We start from the raw sequence: 20,485 nt of genomic DNA on the forward strand, positions 1-20,485 counted from the left end.
TTAGCTTGGTCGGATTTAAATTGCTAAATAGGTTCGGGTCTGCAAATTTCACCAGGAAGGAATAACATTCGAGAATATTTTTTATTTCTTAAGATTCCGTTTTTCTCGCCACCCAATCACGGTGACTGTTGCTGCCGCGGCCTGCCTTTAACTCTAGAATACTTGAGAAGGAAAAAAAACCTTCTCCTCCAACCCTGCATTTTCCCCCTTATTTCTTTCGTTTTAAATGGCTTATTTTCAAAACCTCAATCTATAAGCTTTCCGCGTGACGTTGGTTTCTCCCTCATGGTTACGGCCTGCTCTTATGAATATTAAAAGTCCTTTTTTTACCAATGCCATGAAAGCGAGAGAAATTGGAAAGCGAGTTAAAAAGTAGGCGCCCATCACCTACCAGGGCTAGGGCTACCAATTCCACAGAAGAAAAAAAGATATGAATGAGAAAAAAGAACCCCTAAAGGTTTTGAACGAACTAGAAAAATTTAAAGCTGACGCTGGCGAATTTAAAAATTACTTTTCGATCGTTCATTCGTTCTTCGTTTCGTATACAGGTGTGATGGGGCCGGGTTACCACCTACATTTATCATAAGTTTATAAGATATGTTCCATAAGTATGACATTACTTATACTTCGTAATGCTAGAGACTTACAGCTCGAGCTAGCTAGTTCGAGAACGACAAGCGAGAATTGACTACACTCGGTGGTTAATTTTGCAGTCCATCTTCCTATTTAGTCTGTAGCCTCACCAGGCGTCGCTTTACCTCGAATCTATGACCTACATCACTTCATGACAAACTCTCAGTAACTTATGGAACATATCTTATGAACTTATGATTTATCTATCGTATATTGGAGCCAATTTTTTGATTTCTTACAACCATTTCGCATTAGGCCAATTATGACGTATATAGGATCATTTAGGCGAAATTATGCAGCACCACGCATTAGGGCCTAGCTTTGTTCCTTGATGTGGGAAGTTACACTTATCACAAAGTCATAAAACTCGCCTAATAGTTTTTCCCGCTTCGATGCTCTGAATAACAATCTATACTATATTAGGTCTAAAAAAACTCTATTAGTATATATAAAGTAGGCCTATAAGGCGATTAGCTTATTGGATCCCAACGGGTGACGCGGACGATTCGCGTCACTAGTTTAGTGTCTGGTCTAAAAATAGTCAAAGCGAAGCCCCGAAGTACAGGACTCGTATATTTTCCCGCAAAAGGGGACTAATCTATGAGCCCCGTTTGATTACAGTCAGCTCTGTATTTCGGTATTTGGCTTTCTCGAGTCATTGGTTGTCTCGGAAACAGAGAGTCATTTACCCGCCGTCTCCTGTATGTTAAGAATTCTTACTTAGATTTTTTTATCCGATGTGGTCCTGTAAAGGTTTGGTCGAAGAGTAGTATTCGAACTCGTAGGTAGCTAGCTGATCCCATCGAAACTCTTATTGCATACAGGGTGTTTCGTGTTACACATACCCAGTACATGGTTCAAAATTTACCAGAGGTATTCTTTATCAATTAGACATTTTGATTCTTTATAAATTCTTTATTATTAAGTTCAAATAATGAGAAATAATGACGGAGTATGGTTTTGTTTCCTCTTTTTCCTTTAGAAATCACTATTCTTTTTTTCAGTTTTAGTCCGATACTTTTGACTGTTTTCATGTTGAAAAGCGTTTTGTTTATTTATTAAAACAGTAAAAGTACAACCTTATTCTTCATTAAACAATTTCTTGTTGTATTTGGTCAAGAAGAATATGTCACACCCTGTATGTCACTTCATCCCAACTGATATCCATTTTCCCAAGGAGAATATATAAAGGGAAGATGGGATATGGGACCGCTAGCGAGGTATTATCCGTTTGGGTCCAAATGTACATTCTGAAGAGGGTCTCCTGGCTCTAAATGACATGACGGGCGGTGGGACGACGACTCATGATCATTTGCGCTAAGTGGGACACCCGTCGGTATACCGGTACCCCATAGTACATACACCAACGCCTTTCACAATATCCCCCTTTACCTTTTCTTCTCTCCTTTAAGCCTTAAAGACCCTGACCGTCGTCTGTTAGACGAGAACTATTACGTTAACGGTCTTGAGGTAAAAAGTTAGGCCTAATAACCAGACATAAAGCCCCTTTAAGCTTTACCTTATCCTACTTTTTAGGTGGAATAATATAGGATTGAGTCAACGCTAGGTTTGGAGATTGAGCTTGAATTCCCCTTTATCAGAACACTTACATCATCTAGAACCACACGCGCTGCGCTATCTTTGCAATTTGTCAAGATGCATAAAAAAATATCTTATGAAATGACCTCGCGCTTTTAAGCCTAAATTTAACCTTTAACGGTTTACCCTGAAGACGTTCAGTGACTCTGTGACCCCTAGTTACCTCGATGACCTTTTATTTAAAAAACATTTTAATACCTTTCCCAAAAGGTCATTATTTTGAAGTAAAACAACTAGTCCCTTCCTAAAAGCTTTACTCAATTGTTGTCTATTTGTAGCTTTTGACACGATGTAGGTTTCAACACAAGTTGCTTTCATTAAATAGTCACGCCTTAAATAAATATACAGTCACTTGGGTTTTAAACATCATAGCCCTAATATTTTACTTCACATAATGAGCTTCTTTCGGGTCAGAGGAATTTAAGGGGGATATTTGGGAGAAAGGGGTGTTTTACTCGCGTTTTACTGGCCAAATAACAGACGAAATCACCTGCGAAGAAAAGCGGTTATTTTTTTTTCTTTAAAACCCCTTCCTCTTCTATACGGCTCTCTCTCCAAAAAGCGTGCAATGGCTTAGGATTTTTAGCTTTTCGCGTCGTGATTTTTATCGTTCTATTAAGCTAGGGGTGAAGGTGAATATGGGGTTCTGGCGTTACTGAACCCGTACAATGCGCGCGCCTAAAATGATCTTTCCCACCTTTCTGGAATGAGATGGAGGCCGGGAGGGAGGGGATGGTGAGAGTGAGAGAAGTTTTTATGACTTACGAGGTGGTAACCTCTAGAAGAGGGCCTCCCCACTATAACCTTTACTCGGTTTTTGGTTTCCCAGTACACATCACCCTCCTTCCTATATCGTAGCTCGTGATAGCTCTGTGATCTATTACCTAACCACCGGCCAAGCCGCCGTTTTTACCAGAGACCCAGTCCTAATGTTTCTCATTTTCTATACCTTTTTAAAGGGTTTTGTTCGCTTTTCTCTGTTCCAAAGAATGGGTAATATTATTTTCCTTTTAACTTAAACTACGAAAGAAATTCTATCGCGTATTAATATTTAATACATAAATCAAAATATGAATGGTAACAAATGTTCCATTTTTTTGCTAATGATTATCCATGGCAAAAAACAATTGAGATTCCTTAAAAACATTATTAAGCATAGTTAACTCATCACGTCACAGAATATTCACAAAAACCATGATACAATTGTTATAGTTTCTTTTAAAAAAAATGTATACGAACAAAACCATAATAACCTTGAGAAAATATTTCGGTTTTTTGTGGAAATAGCTCTGTTTTACCAAGCAAGCAACCATCCGATCTTCACAATCGATAGAGATTCTAGAACAGCTATAGAAACCCCTTTATTTCGACCATTATGTTTCCATAATGTCTGAAATAGGTTTAGCGATATTTTTTGGTAATATATCTGTGTGTGGGAACCTCCATCTAATCCACTGGTAAAATCTAAAACTTGATATAAATTTTCTTTCTTTACGTTTTCGAAAATTCAATGGCAGACATACTCCATGCCATAAGCTATGCCGTAACACGGATTTTATTGTGTTCATTTAAGGGGGTACCCTTCACGAAGTTCCGTGACTGTGTTGCCCCCCCCCCCTCCCCACCAACGCTCCCTTGTAACTTAAGACGCCAAAAGCCCGATTAGAACTAGAAGTAAGGTGCATCACGACGTGAGACGATGCAACCTTGTATCCTAAAACGATGATAACTCGGACCAGTTTAGCTTTAACAAAAAAAAATATGCCTTGCCATTCTTGAAAAAAAAAAAAGTAGAAAATATGATGGTTCATAAATATTTCGCCTTCAAAACGACAGGTTGAGACGTTTATTATATATTCATAAGATTCCCAGCGTATAGCAACAGCTATCATAAATTAGCTGCACCTTTTAAAATACATTGTTCCGGGAGTTTAATTAAGGTATATTAAATAGGCTGCTAGTTAATCTTCACCCTAGCACAACAATGCGCCACAGATGTTGCAACCTACAGGGACTATATTAGATAATATTTGACTATGGAATAAACAGCTTAAGTCTCTTGTTTTTTTTCTCCAAATATATTAGATATTATTCTTATCTTTTTAAAAAAATTCAATATTTCTTCATCCTATTAGATATTTTTTCATTCCAATGACTACATTATGTTCGCAATTTAATATAATTTATATTGAACAATTTATAGTTAGTTTAACTATATTTAGCTAGTCATTAATAACCCTTAAATCAATGCAACTTCTTAATATTTTATAAATTCGTCGTCGCTTCTCACTCCTTAACAAGTCGGATGACTCTCATCTGATATGTTTAGACAAAATATTTCCTCACCTTTTTTTTTATTCAGAAAATCTTTTCGTTTTAGCGGGAAAGTATTCTCTCTCCTTTCTTGTTAGCCCCTCGAAAGTGTATAAAAAGTGCGCGTTGTAGACGCCGGGAAAATATTTGCGCACCAGATTAACGCGCCGAGTCCTGTGATAATCTATTTTCCCTCGACTCCCTTCATCTATATAACTCTCTCTCTCACTCAGAATCTCAGAAACATTAAATAACCATTAACTCATTTTCCTCCCCCCCCCACTTTACCCGGAAGGATATTGTGACCCACTCTATACAATATATCATTTTCATTCTACCCTCTCGCCCGTTACACCCATGCTATACTTGATTTCTTTTTCACCAAAAATAAAAAAGAAATAAAGAAAAAATTAGGCCTATATGATTTTTTTTTCTTTTCCGTTTGTGTCCCAAATCATTAGACCTAATAAATTCTTATTTACTTTAACTCTCAGACAACCCTGGTTTTTCCTAAGCCTTTGCCATCTCCAGCTAGCGAAACGTAACGTAAAAGACATCCATCCCCTAATGATCAATTATTCAAATTATGAAGTCGAGGCGGCTTTTTAATATTCATATTATTTGCTCAGAACGCTTCCGCCGCCTATAATTAGGCGGCGTATTTCTTAAGCCTTTTTATGTAAACAATTAAATGGCTCAAATTAGCCATCATCTTTTCGCGCCTCTTTTCTTTTTTATCGCCATGAATATTTAATGTAAAACCGCGTCATTTTACTCTAAGCTAAGTTAATTTTTAAACAGAATGATTTATTACAAAATTGTTTTAGAGTTTTAGGTATAAGGCTTTAAGTATATGGGGTTTCAAGATGACAAAATTCTCCTGGGATGTTCTTGTTAGTCTTTAATGTTTGTTAACAAACTTTTTCGCTCGTGCGATCTTCCGTGAAGAGAACTTCTTTTTATTCTGGAGTTCCCACGTTTTGGGTCTTCGTAAGCTGCTGGCGTTCAGCGTTCTTCTGGGAAAGACCTACTACTTTTTGCATGATCCAAATATTGGCAAAATTTTCTGATCGAATCTTGGGTATGCCTAGGTCTATTTTTCCGTTTCTTTTATTTTTGCTTCTTTCTCTTTTCTCCGTTGGGTAATGCTCTTCCATCTTCCTTGTATCGCGTCTGATGTTGAGCTGACTGAGCTGGCCAACTATCGCGCTCATTCAGGCGGGCGACACGGTTCGAAGCTCTTATGAGAAACTGCCAGAAAAGAACTCTTTTTTTTCTCCCTTCTCCTCCTCCTCGAACCTTCTTCTCCGCCCATCCTTTCGCCCACCCACGCCACCTATATAAGTTTCGTTCGCACTTGGCATATTTCAAGTTATAACGTTTCTGTTTTGTTGTGGGAAAACCTTCATCTATTAAAAAAACATGCTTGGAGGTTGTTAAATTCAGGATTAAACGCTGCAATTATTAATGTAATCGTTTTGATGGTGTAGACTGGGAATTAAAATAGAAAATAGGGGGTTTTCGGTGCTATGTGTTAACGTAATGAGGACAGTCAGGTGAAACCGTCCATGGACGTGCACGATGTAGCTAAGCCTAATTCTTTCATGTTTATTCCGCAAATTATTTTCCACTCGCATCTGGATTGAGGCGTGGGTGTATAGCGAACGGATAAAGAAAGGAAGGAAGACGCCGCCCTTGGCGTTCGTAGCCATCGAATTTTCGTAATATGACGTTTTAAGTGCATTACCTAGTTTTCTTTTTGCTAATAGCCGGCGACATTTCTATCGAGGGTGGGGGTGAGACATGCCCTTCTCATTGCGATAGCTAATAGTGTTTATCACGCGATTAGGCCTTAGGTAAATATAAACGCATTCTCTCTCTCTCTCTCTCTCCATTCACCTCACTCTCTCACCCCACTCTCCCATACAGTCTCCTATAGATCCCCTTTACCTCTCTGCTTCGTTTGCTTCCCAGAAAACCATGAATGTACTCCGTCTCCTCGAAAATATTGAATGAATTACGTATCACATGTAGTCATTGAGTTAAGAGTTGGGCTAAGGATATCGTATGTATTATATAGTTTCAGTTCAATTTTCTTGGCAGAATGAAAGGGATTATTTCCTATACAATATAGGAGAGTCGTCGATATTACGAGTGAGGGAGGGACCCGAAAATCGCAATGTCGTGCTTTGGCTCCCACGAAATCGATCGGTAATTTGCTTTTCTTCCCTTCGTCCTTTGTTTTATTTACGAACGTGCTGCGTATAAGAGACGAAGATTTCTATTCAGTTTATAGTTTCTTTTATTTATAAGCTCTGTAAGTTTCACTAGTTTTACTGTAGAGGGCGTGTTAAATACTCCCTTCTCATGCCAGAACTTTTATCGACCTCTTTGTTACAATGTTAACTTTTTCCAATATTTTTTTGCCTTTACTTCGACTCCTCAATGGCCCGAATTCATCTATGAAGAATACCTGGCTATTTAAGTCTATAACCAGTCTAAAAAATAAAAGCGAAATTTATTATTAGTATATTTCGTGATCTTCAAATACCACAGAGGATAAGGAAAAACTAAATCAGATAATTCTAATCAGCATATTGGATTTTATTAGAATAAAAGCTCAGGAGGCGTTTTGTATTTATGTTCAGCACGAAATCTACAAGGGAAAAACTTAATATTGGCTGTATTTCCATATATTTCTTTTATAAATCAGACTTAATATCCAATAATGTACCTCTGGTAAGATGGCATTCCGGATATCTCGAAACCTTAATTTTATTACAATGTTTCACTTTCGGCTTTTGGAGTTAATTTTCAAACTCTTTGGTAGTCCGAATCAGTAAAGTTATGGCTAAAAAAATTTATCAAAATTGTCTCTTTTCTTCGCCATATCGACAGTGTCTCTGTACATCCATCTCTCTCGAGTAACGGGATTTCCTCATAGGGTTTTCTTTAAACAAATTTACATTTGCAAATCCCTTTGCTCTTATTTTTCTTGGATTCTCTCCGGCTATACTTGAAGATAGATATAGGTGATGAAGTGTAGACGAGGTGAAAACCTCAGAATCTCTGAGTCTGGCCCTAGAAAGCATTGACAATCCCTTTTAGGTTGGAACTCTCTGAGAAATGGTCCGACAGGGATACGTTCTTTACAAATAAAGAGAAATTTTGAGACTAGTAATATATTCCGCTCTATCACTTTAAAAATCTTCGAGAATTCTACATTGAATACAAATGGAAGGCTAATTTAGTTTGGACCTAAAAAGAACATCCTCCTAACTCTCTCTCTCTCTCTTTTCGATTTTGATCTCTAAAATCCCAGAGAGCCGACGTTATTTACTCCGTTTTCTTCTTCTTTCATCCAAAGATGTCCGAAACCTTTCCTTATATATATACTCTTAAACCATTGACGATACTGTTCATCGACATTCTAAGTTGGCAGTGGGTGTTAAGGTTTCCAAGAAAATGGTCCCCAACCAGTCGAACATGTTCAGACTGTAAGTAAAAGATCCCTGTATACCAACGCCCTCTTTTGCGTCTTGTCGTCCCAAGGGGATGGACACGTCATGAAAAAATTCAAATGAAATTAACTACATAACTTTTATACCAATTTATGAAATGATTTCATTTGAATTATCAATACTTCGCGGGGGAATTGTATATTAGAAATAGAATTTTGCGAATGATTTTAAGAATTACTGGAAGATTGTTGGACCCCTTGACTTAACGACAACGTAACCCATGGAATAGCGTGGTAGTTTTACAGTATAGAAGCTGGCATCCAATGGATTCCCTCCATAACTCAATGCCACCAGCTAGGTCCATGCACGCTGCAGGACTGCACTACGACTGTCTTTCTCTCTCTTTTGTAAGGGGCCGAAAACTAAGCGACCCTGTTCAGTCCAACCTTCCGCCCACTCTCCGACTTTCGTTTATAAACTGGCGGTTGCTGGAAGAGAAAGGACAGCCAGCCGCGAGTCTCCGTAATTTGTCTCAGTATCTCCCATCTTCCTACCTCTTTTCTTTTCCGGGGTCCCTATCCTTTTGGCTAGCTTGTCCTATAGAAAAATGTCCTTTCCCTACTTTCCGGATATAATTTAAATTGAAAGATAAACTCCCGCCTCAACCCAACCCAACTCAACCCGGGGATGGGGGTCGGGAGTTATACTCTCTCTTCCTCGGAACGACGTATCCATTCGCTTATTACTTTTCCTAGTTTCCGAGATAAATATACGTGTATACGGATTTGTTTTGGCCTCGTCTCGAAACTTTGCAGAAATTTTCCGACGTACGCTGGCTTCCCTAATAGACGTACAGTTTTGTCTACCGAAAATATCTTTCAACGGGATTCGTTTAAAACAGTTTTAAGCTAAAGGAAAACATTCGGAGTTCCCCTATTTTAAATTTAAACTGCGTAGCGCGAATCTTTCCGTACCCTTTTCATCATCCTAATGTAGTTTGCGAATTACGTATAGTATACTGCCTAGAAGGATGAGGCGCGTAAATTCTGATAGTTGGCTCGAGTAATCACTTACCGTTTAATGGGCTAGGGCTTCCTTCAATTAGGACCCCTTTAGTTTTGGATACTTGTAATTTGCTCCCACCCGAACCCTTGCCCGAAACTTTAAAGTCTTCTGACTCCTCTCTTTGCTGAACCGTTTCCCCGCCTCTGTTCTCCCTCTCGATTAAAAGTTAAGCCTTATTCTAGGCTTAAATGACTTTAAACTAGATGCTTTAAGAGAGTTATCAACCTCGGGCGTCAAATTGAACTCGATCGAGGACAGCTGGAGGAAAATAACGTTAGTTTGAAATTGACTGTAGCGTATAAGAGACAAGATCGTGACAATTAATATAACAATGTAAAGTGACAGCGTTTTTTACAACCATGGTCAAAATTTCATTATTTGATTTCAAACTGCATTAACGGAATATACGATTAATGATTTGAGGCTTGATAATTAGGTGACGCCGTTGCTTAGCAACCCGTTATTTGACATTTCGTAACCCCCGTAATGTTTTTACTGGAATATCTCGGGCATTCTAACGAGCCGTCCCATTTTACCAGAAAATAAACGTAAAAATAAATGGCCCTCTTTTCGTGAATGACACAGGCTGTCTCGATCGTGACTGGAGCAGTCAGGCGATCGCTGGCGAGGAAGAGTATATATACGTTCACCATGCCATGCTCTAGCTTTTTCCTTTTAGTTTTTGCAATAGGCCTATCGCTAGCTCTGTTTACCGATGCGAAAAGCTCGGAACCCGAATCGTTAATTGTGTTTACTACTACTACTACGAACATCCAGAAGAGCAAGCAGAGCCATCCGATTTCCTTTGGCTAATTCCCCGTCTTACGAACGGTCAAATTTGACCCGACCGGCTATTACTTACCGTGATTGAAGCTTCCTTAACCACGGACCATGCATGGAAAAAGGACTGACACGTGATTCGCTGAGTTTATTTGGTCGGATTTTGTACTAATCTACCTTACGGGCAATTTGGTAGACCAGTAATTAGTTACTATAACTTTGGCTAAGACAGTGCATGGTGGAAGCGTTTCGGAGCCTCGTCTTGGCTTAAAGGTATTTTTGGGGTATAGGTCTGAATAAACTTGAATTAAACGTAAAAAGCTGGCACATTTTCTTATCTCTCAACCGACGGCCATTGCTATGCCAAAAAAATATGAAATATTGTAAAAACAATCTGACTTTTCTATTCGTGTTTTTCGCGAGATAAAAACTTTCGAAGCGAAAAAAGAAAGGCTGGAATAGGAAAGGTAGAAATAAATCGTCGTTGCAATTTTTTATACTCGATATGGAGGATTTTTTCCCTTTGCCCAATAACCCCTTTCTTTCCCTTTGCTTGGCCACTTTGCCCTTGTTTATCCCTGGGTACCAGCACCTTAGCTAGCTAAGGCTTAACAAAAAAATACGTATTTTCTTTTTCTAACCGCCAATATTTCCAATTTTTCAAGCTATAAATTTGGAAAAACGGTCCCCGGTTTCAAATATTACCAGTGGTCCTACCTTCCCCTTTTGAGGATTTTCATATTGCGATATGAAAAAGGCGTTGGTCCAGTGCCAGAGTAGGTGGAAGAGACGGTATTGGACCCTTTTTCCTATTGTGTTTCGATCCTAGCAGCAACGTGTCTACTTTAGGCCTTGGCCGTTTCTTTTTGGCTAAAGCATCGCTCCATGTTGCAAAGTGACAAGCGATTCTTCAAAAGGCATACGCAGCCTTAGAGTCGTTCTTCAAACAGCTATAGGCCTGCCACGCGTAACCCCTATACCCATCTTCCTACTTCTTTTGCTTCGAATATCAAACAGCTAACCATGCAGCCACCCAGACCCATCTTCTAGCCTCTTTTTTAAAAAGTTTTAAAGTCACACTGTGGTGCGTGGTGGTTACATTGCGATGGCGTTGAGAATAAATCATGGAGCACGTTCCTTCAAACTGTTTCACGGGCAGAATTCTGTCCTAATTTTTTACTTTCAAATACTTTGAAGTTTGAGTTAGGCCCTGCTTCGTAACTGCTGAATTCTAGGTTTGGTACGGAATATGGGTGTAAAGAAAAACCTCTGGGAGAAATATAAGGTGTAGACGACCGTCCATCTTCGGGTTCTAAAAACTTTTTGTTATCAACCCCTCTGACCATCTCTTTACTTCTTTTTTTTTGTGAAAAAATGGCGTATTTATATTTTGGGTTTTTTTTTCTTTGAGATTCCGCGCATGCGTGAAAAATATGGAAAAATAAAAACCCAGAGCACTATACATGTATAGCAAAGTTCAAGCTTTGCTATTGAAATTTTCCTAGACAAATAAATTACTACAGTCATGTTTTTATTATGACATTTACCATCGTGCTCAGCTGTAGTTTTAAGGTTGAATTATGGGATATTCATCATTGTTCGGAAATTAAAAAGTTTTCCACGTAAATCATATATTATTTAAAGTAAATCGCACCATGACTGATATCCAAAGTGAAGTTTTACAATGAACGTGATCTAAAATATTAATTCCTTAATAATTTCATTCACCTTATGGTATACTATATCGGATCATGATTGATTAAAAATGTAACTTGACCTTTTCGTATTGTTACGTAGTCCAAGTACGTTTCTTCTCGAAATGTTATGAATTATTCAACTATGCATATAGTATCCTTCGTTTCATGTCGATCTAAAAATGAGATTATACCACGTGCAGAATCGTTGGAAGGGTTGGATTTTGATGCATATTTAACAAGCCATCGTCTGAATCGCGGTCTCTCATTTATTTATTTATTCAAAACGATCTCGCTGTTGTCGCAGCTCACCAATTTTTTTATCTAACCTCAACTCACGTTTCTTTAACCCCAGTGAGAGTTGTCGTTCATGGTTTGACAGTTTTTATTGCCATTTTCTTCTTGCTCAAGTAAATAAAAAAAGAAAAATAAATTGAGATATTCAAGAATATCTCCCTATAGTTTTCATATCTGTATTTTTTATACAGAACAATTCCATCCCTTAATAATAACCCTTACTTCCTTAAATCAATCACACGAGTGCATTGTAGGCTTCCTTTTTCTAAGAACTTGGATTAGGCTTAGCGTTGGGATACTGATATTAAACAATACTATGGAAACTAATAATTTTAGTCCTACTTTAAGTAAAAATAAACCTTAGTAAACACTTTTTGTGTGTTGTACTTGTATAAGTTAAGGGTGGGTAACGAGAGAGGAAGAAAAAAAATAGAAATAAGGTCGAGTATTGGCGAGAAATTGGAGAAGGAAAAATCGTGCTGTAACCATGGTTACCATCTCCATCAGTTTTTTATCCTGCCCCTAAGTTTTCTCTTTTTGGAAAGGTGTCGGTACTTTTCCGCAACGTTTCAGTTAAATAATGTAAGAGCTTCCTTCTACTCCACGATTTTTATAGGCCTAAAAGAGTACCTGGACCTATACGTAGGTGTATGAAAAAAATCAGTCTGTAAGTTGAGCATCATTTCCTCGTGAAAACCAATTGTTCGCCATGGAAGTATCGACCCTTTCTTAGCTTGCAAATAGTATCGAAGGACACACACTTTTTATGTTCCCCTAAATTTTAGCGCTAAGTACGCGGACAGGGCTGAGATGGAAAAAGCCACTGAGCGTGTTGGAGGTCTTGACTTTCTTTCTCTGTCAAATCGTTACCTTGTTTAGGTCATTGGATGTATCGAAGTGAAAGGCCGGAAGGTGAGAGTGGTGGCTAAGAAGAACCTTAACAATGAACCATTAGTAAGCTTTGTAGTATTGCGTTTACAATTGATGACGATGGAGTTTGGGTTTGGGGAACTGTCTTTCCAATTAAAATTTTTGTTGACCCTCTTTTTAGGTTAGGTTGGGAAGTTAGTGTTAGTCGAGGTTGAAGAAAAGAGAAGTTAGATTTTGGGGTCGCTTTTAGGGATAAGAGAAAAAGGAAGAAGGAAGAGAAGAAGGAGAGGTTTATAAAGCGAATAAAATCTCGCACGTGACTTTGTACTCATTTTTCCGGTTTTTCCCCTCAAAAGATTTCCTCGAGATTAGGGCGCCATGGCAAAAACACGACCTTTTATTCCGCTCTTTTGAACCAGCGAACGGCGGCGGTTTTCTTCTCCTCTTTTCCATCCTCAACGGGTTTTCTCTCATCACCCTTTAGTCCTCATTGTCGCTCTAGTCGACGAGCTGGAAAAATATTTTGCCTAATTAGGCTTTCTACCGCGTTCTTTGTCGGAACTCGGAACCCATGGAAGAAAAGAATGATCATTTCTTCTTTTCCCCTGTATAAAGTTCTTGAAATTCATTTGCCAACATTACTTTTCTGGGTTAAATTTGGGCTTAAATTAGACTTTTCTTAAGTTATTTTGTTTTATTTTTAGACAATAACCCTTTCACCGGATACCCGCATTATTCGTTAAAATTATTTAGGGGATAGTATAAATTTAGGACTTAAAAGCGATAGATAGTGTTTGTTTCTTAATTTCAATTGGTATTAAGATTGAATTCTACCGTAATTTAACTGCTTTACGAAAGAATGAATGACTGCAACAATATAACCGATAAACTTTGGGTCGTTGAATCAATTTGTAGGCAGAGATAATGATGAAAGCAAACTTTAATAGACGTTTGGTTATATCATAGTCTATATTTCCGCCTAAGCCTTGGCCATTCTTTTGAAAGTTATAACCAGAGTTGTACGTCCAAGATAGTAAGAAGATCGAAAAGAAATCGCACGTGCTTGGCTTGCCTCGTGCATACCGAAGCGACGCCAAAGAGGAAACGAGTCTGAGACTGAGACGAAAGTGCTGGAAAAGGGGAGAGGGAGTGAAATAAGGAAGAATAGAGGCTAGCTGTACGGTCTTAAGGAAATAGTGTCAGATCGATAAATAGACGATCCATAGGAGAACGAGAGGAGAGAATGGTGGTGGTGGTGGTGGTGGTAGTATATACCTTATCGCTTTCTACCCACGCTGTTGCTATAGGGACACGTATCGAATTGGTGCGGAGGAAAAGAGAAAGGGGAGACTGTTTTCCATTGAAAGAAACGAAGGAGCTAGTCGTAGAAATAGAAATAGATGTACATCTCACCCACCACGTTCTATTCTTCTATCCAAACCCAGTGATAAAAAAGAGCTTTTCAGTTCATTCCGTGCTCAGTTTACTGTACGCGTCATCTTAAACCCAATGCATTTTTTATTTAGGAGAGTACCTTTGATCTTGAAGAACTTTGGTACGAACCTGAGACCCCGGCTCTAAAGAAACTCTTTCTTTTTCTTTCCACATCCCCTTTACTTTTTTGTTTTAAATTTCTTTCCGTTCTATTCTTTTCTTTTTTTTTCAGCTAGGTTGTGTGTAAATATAATATATAGCGCTTTATGGCCTATAAGATTACTGGCCCGGTGAGTGATATATCGCATTTCCCACTATTCGTCTTCATAAAATAGCGTAGATTCAAACTCCCGCGCAATAGGACTATATAGCGTATATTCCCACTTCCTCCTCCATTTTCCCCTATCAGATTTTCATATAGTGAACTTTCTCTTTAACATGCTGCGCTGTACTTATACCATCGTGGGGTCGGATACTACCTCTGCAACCTGAGTGTATAGATGCTTTTTATTGAATGACGTATCCTCCACACGTGTACATTAAAATATGTAGGACACGTTAAAATATGTAGTATCATTTTGTTTTAGATGTTATAATGGTAATTCACCAAACAATTAATTAATCAAATATTTTATCAAGTTTCCGATGCTTCATAGTCTTTCTAACCAGTCCTAGGACCGTTATATAACGTCTCGTTGGCTGTTGGTATAGATGTATGAAGTATTGTTTTTTTATATATATTTTCTTTCGAACGTCAATCAAACGTTTTCGAACCCTAGGCACGTTGGAATTTCTTCTAGCCCCTCTCCCCCATGCAGAATTGCTTTCCAGAACTATGAGAAAGCATAGCTATTTATAGTTTATTCTTAAAAATACGTCGAGGGGTATAAACAGACTTCTCTTAGATCGACAGGGGTATAGTGTGGAGTTCAGTCTAGTAATATAATCTTAACAGATTTCTTTACAGTGCGTGCATGAGACTTTAGCTTTGGCAAGGAATTGTAAACTAGGATTCGAGAATGAAAAGGAGGGGGGGAACGGGTAAGGTGTTAACCCCCCTCCCCTCCCCGTTTTTCATTGTTTCCTTAGGAATACAATGACTTAATTATTTATGAGAAAGCGTAGGTTGGTGTTACTAATTATCCAGTACGGCTTTTCTCCGCCGCGCGATGCCGTAATTCTTGGCTCGAGTCGAAATGACTTTAAGATTTATGGGCTGAGACCTTTTTGGTTTTTCTTTTTTTTTCTTCTTCATCTTCTCCTTCTTCTCGCTTATTTCTTTTTCTTCTAGCTCTTCTCGCTCCTTCATCTTATATACACCAATGCGCGAAAGAGGATTTACTTAGCTTTATAAGACCTTGAGAAAATTTAAATTGATGTGCAGGCGGACTTATGATATAAGGTTTTAAGCAATTAGCGCCATTTTTTATTTTCTCCTCACGAGTGCACGCGCTAATGAAATATCTAGTTACCTTTGAAAAAAAGATACGAATATAGAAAATATCTATTAGATTACGAGGTGATTTAAGAGGGATTTTAATGAGTGCGTAATTAATGGAGTTTTGCATATGTTTTAATGATACAACGTAATTCTTGTTTATCGTTAGGTATATTTTATGTACGATTTTACAGTATATTAATGCATCTTTTTTTTGTAAAGACTCTATTGCCCTTTCCCATTGCGACCTCTTTCTATAATCCTTTAAGTATTTTTGGCCAATATATAGATGTATGATATTTATCGATTGCGTTATATTTTATTTGATTATACCTTTATACACTCGTGTTCAGTATCAGTATTACTTTGCCACGATTACTTTTCCCCTTTATTGAACTTAACGTTGTCTACCAATCCGCCTCAGCTTTCTATGCTCTGTAAACTGATCATGAAGAAAACTTCAAGAGAGTTCCATTTTTCCATCCTTTTTTATACTTTGTTACCTCCTCGAAAATATCACTAAAACGTCTATCCTTATCGGAACAATATCTAACACTTACAAATCATAAGTATTTAACGTAGTAAGTGAATTCATATCGGTCGGATCGATGGTCTATTTTTTTAAAGGCGTCCTTCCTATATAGAAATGAATTCAAGGCTTTGGCTTGCGAGCATTTTTCAACGTTGACCTTTAAAAAGAGTATTTAAATGCGTGAGTTTAAATGTTTGTCTTGTTGTAAACACAATCTAAATTGAAAAAGAAATCCGTCAACTAAGGTAGAAGTTTTCGTTGTCAAGATATTTATTTTTGCTCTCGGGAACTTTGTAACAAAAATGCGGGCCTCTTTGCATTCTTTTTTTTATCGCGTGTTATATTGATACTTTTCCACTAACAAAGTTTAGTCTAGAAGGAACAACAAAATAACAATTGTGTATACTCTCATTACCCAAGTTAGTTTCTCCGATTTTTCCCTCTTCACTCCCGTCTCTCGTTTCCCCAACTTCTCTACTATATTTTCATCTTCTTCCTGCCTTCCCCCTAGACTACTCTAGGCCTTGGCCAATAGTTGTCTGCCTTTAGCGTTTTCTCCTCTCCGTCTTTTCCTGTTTTCTTCAACGTCTGTACCCTCAGCCGAAATCGAGCGCCCAGTAACCCGAGAACGCGAACAAGCAATCACGGTTAGGAATCTTTCCGTTTTTCTTCCAGAGAGTATCTCTCTCTACCACCACCACCACCACATCCACCTCTCTCTCATCTTATTTTTCTTCCTCCACTATATACTACTATACCCATACCAAAAGTGTATGAGATAGTTAGATCCTAGAAGTATACAACGCTTATTACAACAAGTAACCAATGCAAGTTAGTAACGCTATATACTTTACTGAAAAGTGTCGCAACTTCTTCAAATTCATCCAGTGTACTCTAAGGTGATTTCATAGTGCATTCCGTGAGCATATGGAATGGGAAGGTGAATAAACAAATATGACGTTTCATGACGTCATACCTTGGAAACTGAATTCTCGATTTCATTTCCATAACGGAACTTTTCTCCTTGAACAAATTTTTTTATAAAACAGTTTGGGCTATATCTATAAACAGCACAGTTCTGGTTGCTACACACTTCAAGAGCTGATGCACTTCTGCTTCACTATACGCCATTCTCTCCCCTCTTGGTATTATTACTCCCTGTTCTTTTCCAAGCGAATCCTGGAGACTGGAGTATATATATGGACACGGAGAAAGGTTATATGGTACCCGGGATACGGGCGTATTAGCTTTTAATTATACATCCGAGCAGTCATCTTTCCCCATCTTCTACAAACATCGAGAAGGAGGAGGGGAAGAAGTTTAGGAACGTGGGGTATATATTTATACTGTGGATGGTTGCTCAGCCATCAGCGACATATAATTGGCCTGTATGACTAAAGGATGGCGCCGCTATACGGATTTAGAAGCTCCTATCAGCTCTTTTTCTCCGCTGATATGTCATATTACGTACAAGGATGCTTTCCATCCTCATCCTCTTTCTCTACATCTCCTCCCTGTACTCCTGATTAAAGGAAATATAATCCCATATATTTATAACAAACTATTAATAAAGTAAAACAACCATGACGTTACGTAACATTTAAAAGCCTTGAAGAAACAATTTAAGAACCACTAAATTGAGCTCTAAAGAGCTAAATTAGTGTTTGTCGTACTGGGAATGAAACCAAGCTCGTATCTTTAAAAGTGGGATATACAAAGTTAAAATGCAGTTTTTTTCGTAACCCCAAGAGAGTCGAAAACACTGTAAAATTAGTAAATGATAAAAAAGTCGTATATTAAAGAAATTGGATGGAATCCAAAATAAGGTTGTTTTTACGAGAGTGTGTTCTACGTAATTTAGTAAAGAAAACCACGTCGCCTTTTACCAATACATTATATGAAGATTTTTATACGTGTTATAACCGAGGGGTGAAACACTTCCATTATTAGACGTTTGTAAACCTTTTGTTTCGACATATTCTAATTATTAAATATAAAAAACAATTAAAATTCGGTAGTGACCTTCCCCTCCATAATGTTATCTTAGTTTTGATAAAATATCATTTATTTATTCACTGATATTTTATTACTGACTGTCTACATAAATTTAAACACAAGGTGAAATTAAATTGTTTAAAAGATAATTTTATTAAACCATCTGCAATATTTTCTTAATACGAAACAACGCGGAAACTTTTCTCTTGGCTTCTGGGATGAATTATTTCGCTTCGCTTGTCCCATTTTAATCATAAAATTCCGATATTTTAAGGGATAGGACAGTGTGGTGTATAGTTCACTAAAGAATGACGCGATATACGGGATAGAGAATGGGGGAGAAGAATGGTTGTTGGAAAATGGCGGCGTGCATGCATGGAGCAGCGAATTCCGACCAATTTTGCTTATTGTTTTTTTAAGCGGCAGATTCTCGCTCTGGATAATAGTTTACAGAATTTTGATGCGGTCGAGGCCCGGGCGAGCGGGCGGGCGTCAACCCAAATACGCTCGTAAATTTCATCCACTGAAGTAAATGGGTTAGCCTATCCCCATAGAGAAAACTCAGGTCGGAGTAATCGTAGTGCGGTTTTGCGATGAAAAGTCATAAAATTTGGAAAAGCTGAGCTCCCGATTCGGTGTGTATAATACGGGGCGCGTTGACTTTTAGGGGAGTTATGGAAAATGCCCCGGACTGCTCCTGATGAATTATTTAGCGAGGAAAACCCGCGACTTTTACATCTCTTCCTTTTCTTTCCACAACGGGGCTGTAGGCTTATCCTAGCTCGTACACCCTTCATTTTGCTAAGCCTAGTTGTACGAACGGAATGTTTAATGTAAAAGGGAAATTTAATTGCGGAAGGCCGTGCAGTGCAAGAGGGGAAGAAGCTTCGGTAACTCCGCGCCTGGCTAGAATCTCTAGTAACTTAATATAAGGTGGGTTAGGGGTTCATTCAAATTTTCACAAGAACGGAGCCCGGCAGTATACCTCAAAATACATATACTGGACTAATTATTGGCTTTTCAGAATTATTTTAAGTAGTCGTTGATCACGCTGGGGAACGTTTTTTGTTTTCGTATACTGTATATTGTGCTCTTTCCTCTTTTAAAAATTTGCATAGATCTACGCCGAACTTTTCCGTAACAAATTATACCAACTCCATTTATTAATTGTATGTCTAGACTTAAAAATTGCTTGATATCCTGTTAATTAGAATTACTTTGGGATGAATGAACTAAATTCGAATAAAAAGCTGAATAAACGAAGGGGAAATATTTGTTTTAGGCCTTTGCGCATTATTTTTAATTTGAAATATCCAAACCTTTTGAAATCGCTGTTTCTTGCATACTCTAATGTATCCTTAATATCAACGTGAAAATTTGTATGAAATTCCAGTTTGTCACTCAAGTCAAAAGCGAATTTAAGTTATGTTTGCGCGAGCTTAACACAACATCTAACAATGTTTCTTATATATTTCAGATAGAAGATGCAATGCTAATGTTTGACAAACAGACCAACCGACATAGAGGTAAGAACAAAAACTTTTTTATACACCACCGCGTACACTTGTTTTTTCAATTTTGATGCCTCAGTAAAATTCTGAGATTTCAACCATTTTCGAAGTAGGCCTTGGTTAGGCCTAAAAGTTTTCGTATTCCGTACATGACCCTTCCCGCTTACTCTAGAAAGAGTAAGGTTTCGTTCGATCCATTGGAGAATGGAAAAGAATAAAAAACCGGCAACCTTCCCCATTTTGAATAGAAAAGTAGGCCTGTTTGATTTTTTTTTCTACCCAGAGCCTGTGCCCGTGGTAAGGCGCAAGCTCTGAATGCAGGCTCTGGGATTGAAGGGAAGAACTGTTCAACGAAGGGTGCGGGATTGGGTGAAAGAATGTGCTCTGATTGATGCCTTTCGGCTTTCTTCTCTTGGACAAAAGAATTTTCCTTTTTTTTTATTTCTTTTCCTGAATCTCCTCCAAGGCGTCGATTTTAGAGAAAAAAAATCTATAAAGAGGGAAAGGGGTGAGTGTACGGTCTAGCTTTTTAGAAACAACAGAAGGGTGACGCCATCTTGATTCTGATATAAAACGAGAGGGAAAAATCAGAACCGTAGAGATTCCGAGAATTTTGTCGGCGTGTTTTTCACGTTATACGAAACCCCTTTATTTAGTTCCTCCCCTTTCATCATTCCAATCTTGTATGCCATGGCGAGTAAAGACTGAAATTGGCGAAGCGATTAAAGCACCGCCGCTTCCCGCAAGGCTTTCCTTGTGTGTGTTTTTTATCTTCGTGTTGTTATTTCTTCTATTCTTCACTGGAATTCCCCATTGTTTTGATTTGGTTTTTTATTACTTCTTGAGGGTTAAGAAACTTGGAG

General features: G+C 38.1%; 1 protein-coding gene across 10 annotated transcripts in view; it reads left to right on the forward strand.

Moving 5' to 3' along the window:
- Positions 1–20,485, forward strand: part of Rbp6 (RNA-binding protein 6) — a 210,885-nt gene that overhangs the window by 93,294 nt on the left and 97,106 nt on the right. For all 10 annotated transcript variants that reach the window (XR_016382578.1, XR_016382579.1, XM_089867658.1 and 7 more), the window contains one exon: positions 19,589–19,637. Coding sequence is in view for 8 of the 10 variants with exons in the window: in XM_089867658.1 (XP_089723784.1) it covers positions 19,589–19,637 (49 nt within the window). In the remaining 2 variants the exon portion in view is untranslated. The remainder of the gene's footprint in view (positions 1–19,588; positions 19,638–20,485) is intronic.

The sequence above is a fragment of the Phalangium opilio genome, unplaced genomic scaffold, assembly GCF_054372755.1.
Source record: "Phalangium opilio isolate 3A_F unplaced genomic scaffold, DU_Popi_V2 ptg000024l_1, whole genome shotgun sequence".
Classification (NCBI taxonomy): domain Eukaryota; kingdom Metazoa; phylum Arthropoda; class Arachnida; order Opiliones; family Phalangiidae; genus Phalangium; species Phalangium opilio.